The sequence below is a fragment of the Pezoporus flaviventris genome, unplaced genomic scaffold (genome assembly GCF_033815535.1).
Source record: "Pezoporus flaviventris isolate CSIRO_AGI_PZ_B2104156 unplaced genomic scaffold, CSIRO_AGI_Pfla_v1 ptg000063l, whole genome shotgun sequence".
NCBI classification, from domain to species: Eukaryota; Metazoa; Chordata; class Aves; order Psittaciformes; family Psittacidae; genus Pezoporus; species Pezoporus flaviventris.
The window spans coordinates 9,267,092-9,277,140 of record NW_026892611.1 but is presented as its reverse complement, the minus strand read 5'-3'; the positions used below and the strand labels follow the sequence as shown (position 1 = coordinate 9,277,140).

Here is a 10,049-nt window from a genome sequence, read left to right as displayed (position 1 = left end):
CATGATGCATTCTTCAGACAGAGACCCTCTGAAAGCAGGAAGTTTATCCCTGCACGTGAACAGGGAGCATTGTCGCTGCCATGGAGTGAGGATGAGAGGATGGGTACAACTATTGCTCAGCATCTCCAGGAGTTAGACTTTTCCACTGAGTCAGGGCATCAGGAACTAATCATGCCAGAGCAAGGGTCAGGAGGCAGGGGTTTGCCTGGGAGCTGGGCAGCAAACCCTTTGTGGCACCACAGAGCAGCATCAGGACAAAGCCAGTAAAGAGGGGGGGAAAAAGGAGGAAGGAACAAGTTGAGCAGCTCTTTCTGGATGCGCACCAGTGGGATGCTTGGGAATTATCCTCCGGGATTGCAAATGCTGCCCCTTTTCAGTCATGCTGCGATCTCCTGGAGGTTTCATCTGCAAGGCTGCAATGAGCTGATCTCAGGGGGCACCACCAGGATCCTCTCCTCCAGCTCCTGGTTTTAACTCCCTGTCTCCTGACACACATGTATCTGCTTTGTGGGGGGCTAAGCCACTAGAGAGAGCTTAAATTGGAGGAAATTCTCCTGCATGGGAGGACGTGGGCAAGCAGTAACTGCAATAACTTGACTGTCAGGCGGTTGCAGACTGCAGCCTAAAACTGAGATGCCTAGGGAGGTGTAAATCCTCTGTTCAACCTGGGGACAGAGGGTGGCAGGCTAGGCTGCAGCCTGAGCCTACTGCTCCAGCCCTGGAGTGGGGCCTGAGCCCATTCCCTACAGGTCATCTGATCCTCCATGTCTCTGCAACCTCTGCAGCCTGAGGATAAAGCTTTTGACCATATTACCAGCAAAAAAGGGGGTAAATGTGAGACACCCCCCCACCTCCAATGACTTCCAGGTCAACACAACCTCAGTCCTACGTGATCTTCCCTTGCACATGTGTCCAACCAAGCATGAGGGCTTTCAGGGGAAATAACTGTGTGTGCAATGCATCACTATGGAGCTAACTCTGTATCCCTGCTGGGAGCAGGGTGAGAAGGGCTGTTTGTGCCAAAATGGGGCCTAAGCTGGGAGCTTTCTCCTGGCAGTGGTTTTCTGCCAGCACCAGCAGCAGAGCCTGGGGGTGTCCATGCACAGAGTTAGCTCCTCAGCCCCCCAGTGCAGCGATGCTGCAAAGCAAATCCCTGCCTGGTGCTTGCTGCCTGCTTGGGAGTGCCACTGGGGCTCTGGCCATGGAGCTTTGTGCCCCAGCCTGGCTCATGGCTGCTGGGGCATCCTTGCGGCAGTGGCAGCGTTGGTGCTGTGGGGTTTGGGGCACCCAAATAGAATCTGAAAGTTGCAGCTTCCCTCTTTGCGGTTTCCATCTCCAGCTCAGCAAATCTGGGTGCTCTGACAGCATTTCCCTGCTACCATGGACTCATTTTCCTTCCTTGAAACCCTGCGCCCGCCCCGCGGCCGGGGATAAAAGGAGGGCACGGCCACAGGGCCGAGCACAGTGCAGAGCCCTGCAGAGCCCAGCTCCAGCCCTGCTCGCAGATCCCTCAGCTCAACAGCACCATGAAGTTCTCTGCAGCTGCTCTGGTCGCTCTCCTCCTCGTGGCCGCCTGCTCCCCATCCGAGGCCCATCTTGGTGAGTCCGGCACCGCTGCATCCTCCCTGGGGCTCACTGTGCCGTAGGAGCTGCCGGGGCAGACTGGGAGCTCCAACCCCATCAGCAGGGGGAGGGCTGGGAGCAGGAGGCCAACGCTGGCACCCAGGGAACAGGACACAGGAGAGGAGATGGCAAATCCCCCGGGAACCTGTGTGCCTGGGCTCTCACCAAGGCTCTCTGTCTCTGCCCTCACAGATGGTGTCCCCACCACGTGCTGCTTCACCTACCACCAACGCCCCATCCCACGGCGCCTCATCACCTCTGCCTATATCACCAGCAGCAGCTGCAGCCAGCCAGGAGTGATGTGAGTACCACTGGGGACTAAGGGGGCGATGGCTGGGGCAGAGGGATGGGGACGTGGCTGGGGACCTATTGCGGGCACCCTGCTGCCCCGGCTGAGCACTCTAACGTGGGACTTGTCCTGGCAGCATGGTCACCAAGAAGAAGGAGCTGTGCACAGACCCCCGGGCGGCCTGGGTGCAGGCACATCTGCAGCACTTCCAGAGCCTGAAGAACTGATCCCTCCCCACTGCCACCCGTGATGTCCCTGGTGCTTCCGCAGCCCTGGGTACACAAGAGAGCACTTGGACTGCAGCCTTTCTCAGTGGGAAAACTTATTCTATTTAACTTATTTAAACAAAGTATTTTTTGCTAAAAAAGGGAAAAAATCCCCAAAATAAATTATATCAAAGTCCTAATTTAAACTGAAAATAATTTAAACCAGATCAATTTGCTTGTTAATAAGGAGTCAGGAGTTTCAATGCCTGAATAAAGTGTTTGTGTTATCAACCCCTTTGTGTGTCTCTGAAGTCCCTGCTGGAGCCCCGACACGAGAGACAAGAGCCATGGTGACCCCATTGCTCTCCATGCATCCTGGGGTCACTGCTCTCTCTGGAACAGAGCAGCCTCAGCCCCACAGCATCCCCCACGGTGCCTCCCCCTGCCCAGCCTGGGTTCAGCTGCGGTGCCACCCATGGGGTGCCACCAGCATCTCAACTGGGTGACCAGTTTCAGCTCCTGTTTGGGAAGCAGCCCGGCATCCCCTGTGATGCCAGGAGGAGGTTGGGGCCACGGCAGCGGCTCTTGCCCTGCAGTGCTCAGGCACAACCAGAAAAGCCACGTCTGTGAAGCTCCAAGTTTTCTTAGCGAGAACCTGCCCATCTCTAGGGCAGGGCCTGGGAGGGCAGGTTGGTATTGGGGTGTCCTGCAGGGATCCTGGCCTCTTCGTCCCCAGGGCAGGCGTCAGGAGCTGGGACACTGTACGAGGGTCCCTGTGCCAGTGGGTCCAGCTCCTGGGCTGGCTGCAAGGGGCAGGGGGATGATGAGCACAGCCAGCCCGTGCCGCGCTCCCTCCCTCCATCCCTGGATCACAGCCCTGAGCCTGTCCCCGTGTCCCAAATAGCGGTGGTGGCCGCATGGCCCTTGGGACCTTGTGTGTGTGTCCCCCACCACCGGGACAACTGCAGCCCTCACCAGTGCCCGTGTCGCTGCAGCCACAACATTCCCAGGAATGCACCTCTTCTCCCAGGTTGGAGCAGCGCTGGTGGGTCCTGCGGGAGCCACAGGAGTGGCAAAGCAGCAGTCGCCATGCCTGGGGGGGAGGCAATGGGTCCCGTTCACCCCCCCGCAGCTTGGTGCCGGGGTGACCGCGGGGGTGATGACATTGGGGACCGCGGGTGCTGCTGCCTCCCTGAATACAGCGGCGGTGGAAGCAGGCGCTGGTGCAGGTGGGACAGAGCAGGGTGTCCGCCACCGCCTCCTGGTAGGTGAGGCACAGGGTCTGGTCCTGCTGCACCGGCCGGTGCTGCCCGCAGGAGGACCTGCGGACGGAGGTGATGCTTCAGCCCCAGCTCTCCTCCATCCCGGCCCTGGCTCTGGTGCCCCGGGGCGGGGGCACTCACTTGAACTCCCCACAACTGGGAGACGCAGCCCCGCTCGCTGCCGCAGGGGGAGTGGAAGGCGCTGGGACAGCACCGGGCTCTGCCGGTGACCCCATCGGCAGATGCAGCACCTCTGGGGATAACAGGAGCTGAATGGTGTCAGTGCCGCATAGAACCATAGAGCCTGGAATCAACCAGCTTGGGAAAGCCCTTTAAGCTCACCCAGTCCAATCTTTCCAACAATTGCCCTTTCTGGACCCGTGCAGCTGGGGGCTCCTGTTTGCCCTCATCCAGCACAACCCCACCACGTTCCAGTGACACCGGAGCACTGATAAATCCACTTTGTCTCTCCCAGTGCCCATTTCCAGAAAACAAGACTTTTTGGATGAAGTGCCATCTGGGTGGTTGCTTGCAGGCAGCTGCCAGAGCATCCCTGGGGGATTGCTGACCTGTGCAGTGCTGGACATAGGGAACGGGGACCGTGATGCTTTCAGGCCTCACCTTCTGTGCCACCCACTTCAGCTTGTTCTGGCTGTCAGGGCAGAGGAAGCCATAGAAGCCCTCTTCATCGGCCCCTCTCTGGCTCGGCCTGCTGGCGTGGTACTGCAAGAGGGGAGAAGAGGGGATGTGCCAGGGGCTGCCGGCAGTGCGGGGCCGGGGAGCGGCGGGTGCCAGGAGCAGGCACTCACCAGGCAGTTCTCATGGGCGCAGAGCCCACCCTGACGGCAAAGCTGCCCCAGCACCTCGGGGCTGCAATCTGCCCGCTGGCAGAACCCGCACGCTGCAGGGGGACAGCAGCATCACCCCTGCCCTGTGACAGGGTCCCAGCGTAATGCTGGGAGCGGGATGGGGCGGACACCCCACCGCCTTCCTACGGCGCTTGCATCCACAATGCCCTCTGGCAGGGTGCTGTGCAAGTGGCTGCAGCCAAGGAGATGGCTGCGCCTGGGGATGTTGGTTCGCTCAAAGACCCTCCTGCTCTGGGGCTGTTGGTGGGGAACCCTTGCAGTGTGTGGGGTTTGCGACGCGGCACCGCACGACGGTTCCGCAAGGGGCATCTGGAATGCGGGGACAGGCGCAGGGATGTGGTACAGGGAGGGAGGGAGGGAGCGTGGCACGGGCTGGCTGTGTTCATCATCCCCCTGCCCCTCGCAGTGCCCGCATTGCAGCCAGCCCCAGCGCTGGACCCACCGGCACCGGACCCAGCAGCACAGGGGGATGATCACTTCCCTGGCCCTGCTGCTGCACTCTTGCTGATACAAACCAGGATCCCATTGGCCTTCTTGGCCACCTGGGCCCAGACTTGGCTCGGCTTTAGCTGCCTTTTGACCACCACCCCAAGTCATTTCCACCAGGCTCTTTTCCCTGCTGCACGGTGTTGCTGTGACCCAGGTGCAGCATCAGCCCTGAGCCTTGGTGAACCTCACCTGGGCACGGCCTGCTTCACCTTGGAGGGGATCAGCCGTGGCCCTTTGGGTTTCCCTGCCCTTCCAGGGGCTCCTGGACTATTCCTGGGTCCCCGTGGTGATAACAAACGCTGATGTGACCCATTTATCCCACAGGATTTATCCAGTCTCACTCCAGCAGCAGATGTGCATGAGATGTTTTATTAAACCTATTGAGCAATGTACAGTAGTGTGCAGTGGGTGTGAGCAGGGAAGGGAACAGAGCCAGCTCCATAATTTCACAAGAACATAGAGCTAACCTTGGGATGCAAATAAATAGAGCTTATGGGGAAGAGAGCTTCACTTGGAGGTCTGGGTTGACTGCTGCTGCCGCTGGTGCTGCTGGAACCAGTGCTGGTCCATGCAGAACCTCTTCCCATTCCGCAGCTCCACGCTGTGGGGAGAGAGGGGCTGCGTTAGATGGGGGAATGTGGGGTCCAGCCATGCCCTGGGGTTCCCTGCAGCATCCTTTCCCCACATCCCCCCAAAGGTCTGACTTTAAGCAGTCTGGAGCCTTGGCTTCCTTCCTGCTTTTCTTGCTGACAGCTGAAATGGGGAATTTTGGGGGTATTTGGGATAGAGCGGTGAGAAGGGAAGTGCATGGGAAGAGCCAAAGCAGTCCTCCCAGCATGGCACCCTTTGGGGGTTGCTTGTCTTGGGGCATCCTCAAACGCAGCGCAAGCAATAGGGAAGGTGGGTGAGTGAGGGTGAGGAGCGGGGAGCCAGGGAGGAAGGCTGGGTTGGGGCACTCACCGCACAGCCCTGTGGGAGCAGTGGGTAGGTGTCTCCTGGTAGCTCTTGATGAGGAGGGCAGGGATTTTCTTCCAGATGAACATGTCCTTGTAGCAGCAAGTGCTATAGGAGCTGCGGACTGAGAGGAGGCGAAAGGGGTTGATGCTTTCCCACCCTTTGCACAAGGGATGGGGGGGTCCCCCTGGGACTCTCTTGCTCCCTTCTGCTACAAGGGGTCCCCTCTCACATCCCTGGCAGTGCTGCTTTGCTCCAGGGTAGGACCCTCCTGTTTCCCTGCCCATGGAGGGCTTATTACTGATCTCCCCAGCCTGGGTGCTGGGTCTGAAGCCATCCCCAAGCCTGGTTTTGCTCATTTGGAACAAGACCAGGTCACCCCTGTGCTTGAGTCACTGGTGAGGCCCCTCAGCCCCCCCAGACCCATGGCAGAAGCAGGAGCTGAAGCTCTCATCCCCCTCCCTGAAGTCCCAGCCCCACATCAGTGGAGGAGTCAGGAATGATGCTGGGGCACCCGTGGGGAACGGTTCAACATCCCTACTTACAGGATACACCCAGGCTTCCAGTCCAGAGAGCTGCCAGCAGCAGGGAGAGCAGGGCCAAGGAGGAGAGCTTCATGTTCAACCCGGGGCTCGGTCAGCTCCAACAAGCTAGCAGCTCTTGCTGACTCAGGGCCACCGAGAGCTACCTGCCTCTGCTGCCTGCGCTTCGACATGATATACCCCCGGCCTGGCTTTCCATGACAGCTCTGGACTCTCCCTGGGGAAAGAACCGCCCCGAGGTATTGATAAAGGGCAAGCAGTGAATGGAAATTCCTTGTCCCAGCGCCTCCATCCCCGCGGTACCTGAGGGCTGCTGCAAAGTGCGATGAGCAGCAGCAGCAGTGGGTGATGCGCCGGGGCCAGCAGTCTATTTTGGGGTTGGTTAAACCACACAGGATGATGCTCATGCCTGCCAAAGCCCCGGGTGAGTTCATGTTTCCAACGCAGCCCTTGTCAGCTCGACTGCAATGCCTCTACTGTAATTCTACACTGGGTGAATGGCTTGGCAATGGCTGGGCTTTAGCCCAGCTCACCGTGAGACCCATCGCTGTCTCCCCATTGTGGTGGCTGTGCCCATCATGATGGCACCCATCACAGTGTCAGCGCCCATCACATCTCCTTGTGGCATCCCAGGAGCTCTCACTGGGGACCAAGCAGGCAATCCTGGTAGAGGAGTCTGTACTCATTAAGGTGCCTGACAAGGAGCATGGGCTGTGCCTCTTGCCCCTCTCACTGGTGGCTTCCCCAGAGCCCACGTGGATGTGATTTGGCTCCATGCACCCCCCCATTTCCCTCACTTCAGCTCTTCCCAGCTCCTTACTGACTCCAGCACTTTACATATATGGCTTAATACCAGGTAGGAAACCCAGCAGCAGGACCTGCCTGCTCCCAAGACACTTGCACAGCCAGATGTTTGCATGCATGAGATGACATTTAATTCCCTTCTGTGTGTTGTACAACAGAGAACCATGGAGCTGCTTCCCCTTAACCCCCCTGCTGCTGCCAGGCCAGCGAGCACAGCCTTGACATGCCACTGCTGCCTGTGAGAGGTGCAGGCAGCTGCCTGCATGGAAAGCAAGGCTGAAAGCATGGGGCTGACAGCAGGGCTGGACCCCAGCGCCCCATGGGGCCAGCACACCTCATCCCAGTGCGATGCTGCCCTTTGCCTTTGGGAAGGTGGCGGTGGTTGTCATAACGTGATGGGAAGGATATCCCCGATGAGCTGCTATACCCAAACATGGGGTCCCTGCAGCCACCTCTGCTAAGGGGTGACCTTTGCAGTGTCCTGTTCCCCATGGAGGGGACTCCTTGTGCTGCCTCCGGCCGCCCCGCTAGCTGGGAATGGAGAAGGAGCTGACCGGGAAGCTCTGCTGGTACTTCTTTACCCAGGCCCTGCTCGCCTGGGTGCAGATCTCCTTCCCACTCCTCACCCTGAAGCTGGGGCAGAGAGAAGACGCGGTTAGCAGGGTGCTGGTACAGGGACCCCAGCACTGAGTCTCTGAGGGGCTCAGGATTGAACCCCCCAAAGCAAGGCACCGGGTCTAGAGGCGTTTCACCCCCTGGGCTGGGTTTAGGGTACTCACATCACTGCCTTGTGCGGGCACTCGGGGCTGGTGGGGTAGCAAGCGACAATGTTGTCCCTCTTGATCCTTCTCATCTGGAAGTTGAAGCAGCACTTGTCCGGCACGGCCGGGGCTCCTGGGGACACAGCACAAGCTCAGCTTAGCTCAGACACCCCCCTCTCCATCTCATCCCTCCAATCCCCACTGCAGCTCCTTAGGGAGACCCCCCCGTCCCCCATGCACAAAGCAAACCCACGTCCCCAGAGCGCTCACTCTGTGCCGGGCTCTGGCAGCAGAGACAAGCGAGGAGGAGGAGGAGGAGGAGGGCGCAGAGCCCCGCGGCTGCCTTCGCCATGCTGGGCTGCGGGAGGCTGCTGTGAGCGGGGTCAGGGCCAAGGGGCTGCCTTTATGGAGCAACAGCGGGGCCGGCTTCCCCCAGGGCCCGCAGTTACGTGTGCAGGGGGAGGACCTGGTCCCCGGCCACGTCCCAAAGCACAGAGGGTGAGCAACGTTCATCCCCTCCCTGCACAGCCCCAAGAAGGGGGGAATCTGCTCCCAGACCATGCTTTCCCCCCCCCCCCGAGTGGGATTTTCCCTTAGCAGTGTGCAGGCTGGTGACCAGGCTGCTCCCAAGGTTTGGCTCCACATCCCCGTTCCCTTGCCAGGCTGAATGCCCCATGGTAGGAGCCCCAGGATGGGCAGAGGGTACAGAGATCTCCTTTTGGATGGGGCCAGGCCAGATTCAGCATCCTGCAGGGTCCCCAGCAGCCACACCCCCCCCACAATGGTCCATGTCCTCCCCTTGCACCACAAAGGTTTACATCCGATTGCTTTGCACTCTGGCCCTGGGACAAACACCTAAATATCCCCCCCAAAAAAAACCTCATAGAAACCAGTTCCTGCCTGGTTGCAGCAGGCATGTACACAGCTCCGTGCTGGGTTTGGGGCTGTTTGGCAGGGCTGGGAGAGGCCGTGCAGGTGGTTCCTCTTCTCTCCCCCCGGCGCCGAAGCAGCAGCTCATGTTCTTGGCCACGCTGAGCTGGGAAAGGCAGGGGCCAGGCTGGGGCTTCCTCAGTGGATTTGGCCTGGCTGCAGCTGTCCACAGAGCCCCCTCTCCCCCCCAGCCCCGGCAAATCCCAAGCGCATCCCAGCTGCCGGCAGCTGGTGAGTGGTGGGAAGCAATGGGAAGATGCAGATATGCATCCCCGCCAGCCCGGCTGTGCTGCATGAGGATGGGGATGCTGCTGGCATCCCGATGGCCTTGTAGGTACCCTGGGCTGCAGTGCACCCCTATTGTAGAGACTTGGCTGGGGAGGGCATGGGGTGCTGGTCCAAGCAGGGAAAGGTGGGAATGGTGGGGTCATGAGTGTGCTTCCATGTGTTGCTCTCCAAAGCCACTTCCCAGAAATCAGCCTCTCTTTCTGTTTGGGCGCACGTGGGATAACAGTGGGATAGAGCAAGTGGGGCTGGGTGATTCCCCAGGGCTTGGGGGTGCAGACGAGGTTGTGTTTCCATGCTTGGCTGGTGGAGCGAAGCACAGACACGTCATCATCCCAAATCCCATTTAATCTCTCCCTGGGGAGACTGTAGGAAGTGGAGGAATGTGGATGACTCTGGTCATGGTCTGGCGCAGCTGCCTGGCTCGTCTTTCTCTTCCTGGATCCATTCTTTCCTCTTACCCCCTTTCTCATCCCCTTGCACAGAGGAGGTCCTGGCCCGACTGGGATAAATGTGTCCCTTTAAGGGCAGCAAATATTCCCTGCAATAAGAAAATGAAACAGGAGCTCAAGCAAAAAGGTTCCATTGGACTGGGAAAGGCCCTTGTTAAAGACTCCCAGGCAAAATGCTGGGATGCATCGGGCTGGGGAAGTCCAGGGATGACTTCCCAAGCACCTGCAGCATCCCTCTGACCTGCTCCCAGGCACCAGCATCTGTCCCATAGGGCAGGTGAACCCTGTGGACAGGGGATTTTGGAGCACAGGGGATTTTCAGCCCTGACTGGGCCCTTGACCCCACTGGGCGCTGGTGGATGCTGTGGCCCCAGCCTCGCATGGGCACCCCACATGGCTGCTGCTCCACACGGCTCCTCTGCACTCCTGAACGGAAAGCAAAAGCAGCTCCTGGGATGACCACCACCTCCTCCAGGAGCCTCTCAGTGATTAACCACCCTCCGTGCTCACAACCAGCCCCATCTCACAGGGCACTGCTGGGGCTGCCAGGGGCAGCTGCTGGAAACTCCAGGATACCCGCCTG

The 10,049-nt window shown here is 59.4% G+C and overlaps 3 protein-coding genes and 1 pseudogene across 3 annotated transcripts; 1 reads left to right on the top strand and 3 right to left on the bottom strand.

Moving 5' to 3' along the window:
• Window positions 1-1,386: 1,386 nt before the first annotated feature.
• On the top strand, window positions 1,387-2,281 carry LOC133277764 (C-C motif chemokine 4-like). The gene is made up of 3 exons (XM_061469857.1): window positions 1,387-1,599; window positions 1,816-1,924; window positions 2,049-2,281. Exons 1-3 carry the CDS (start codon window positions 1,527-1,529, stop codon window positions 2,137-2,139), a joined length of 273 nt encoding a protein of 90 aa, XP_061325841.1. The 5' UTR covers window positions 1,387-1,526; the 3' UTR covers window positions 2,140-2,281.
• A 17-nt stretch (window positions 2,282-2,298) lies between these two features.
• LOC133278207 (PHD finger protein 7-like) lies at window positions 2,299-4,846 on the bottom strand (annotated as a pseudogene).
• Window positions 4,847-5,138: 292 nt separating this feature from the next.
• Window positions 5,139-6,549, bottom strand: LOC133278051 (C-C motif chemokine 26-like). The gene is made up of 3 exons (XM_061470475.1): window positions 6,238-6,549; window positions 5,699-5,816; window positions 5,139-5,339 (listed from the first exon to the last, which is right to left on the bottom strand). Exons 1-3 carry the CDS (start codon window positions 6,308-6,310, stop codon window positions 5,246-5,248), a joined length of 285 nt encoding a protein of 94 aa, XP_061326459.1. The 5' UTR covers window positions 6,311-6,549; the 3' UTR covers window positions 5,139-5,245.
• Window positions 6,550-7,144: 595 nt separating this feature from the next.
• Window positions 7,145-8,166, bottom strand: LOC133278050 (C-C motif chemokine 4-like). The gene is made up of 3 exons (XM_061470474.1): window positions 8,070-8,166; window positions 7,818-7,932; window positions 7,145-7,671 (listed from the first exon to the last, which is right to left on the bottom strand). Exons 1-3 carry the CDS (start codon window positions 8,149-8,151, stop codon window positions 7,566-7,568), a joined length of 303 nt encoding a protein of 100 aa, XP_061326458.1. The 5' UTR covers window positions 8,152-8,166; the 3' UTR covers window positions 7,145-7,565.
• Between the last annotated feature and the right edge of the window lie 1,883 nt (window positions 8,167-10,049).

Coding starts and splice junctions, on each gene's coding strand:
- LOC133277764 (XM_061469857.1), top strand. CDS start 1,527: ATGAAGTTCTCTGCAGCTGCTCTGGTCGCTCTCCTCCTCGTGGCCGCC. Junction 1,600..1,815: donor CCCATCCGAGGCCCATCTTG/GTGAGTCCGGCA, acceptor CTGCCCTCACAG/ATGGTGTCCCCACCACGTGC. Junction 1,925..2,048: donor TGCAGCCAGCCAGGAGTGAT/GTGAGTACCACT, acceptor TTGTCCTGGCAG/CATGGTCACCAAGAAGAAGG.
- LOC133278051 (XM_061470475.1), bottom strand. CDS start 6,310: ATGAAGCTCTCCTCCTTGGCCCTGCTCTCCCTGCTGCTGGCAGCTCTC. Junction 5,817..6,237: donor TGGAAGCCTGGGTGTATCCT/GTAAGTAGGGAT, acceptor GCCTCCTCTCAG/TCCGCAGCTCCTATAGCACT. Junction 5,340..5,698: donor TGCTCCCACAGGGCTGTGCG/GTGAGTGCCCCA, acceptor CTCTCCCCACAG/CGTGGAGCTGCGGAATGGGA.
- LOC133278050 (XM_061470474.1), bottom strand. CDS start 8,151: ATGGCGAAGGCAGCCGCGGGGCTCTGCGCCCTCCTCCTCCTCCTCCTC. Junction 7,933..8,069: donor CTGCCAGAGCCCGGCACAGA/GTGAGCGCTCTG, acceptor CTGTGTCCCCAG/GAGCCCCGGCCGTGCCGGAC. Junction 7,672..7,817: donor TGCCCGCACAAGGCAGTGAT/GTGAGTACCCTA, acceptor TCTCTGCCCCAG/CTTCAGGGTGAGGAGTGGGA.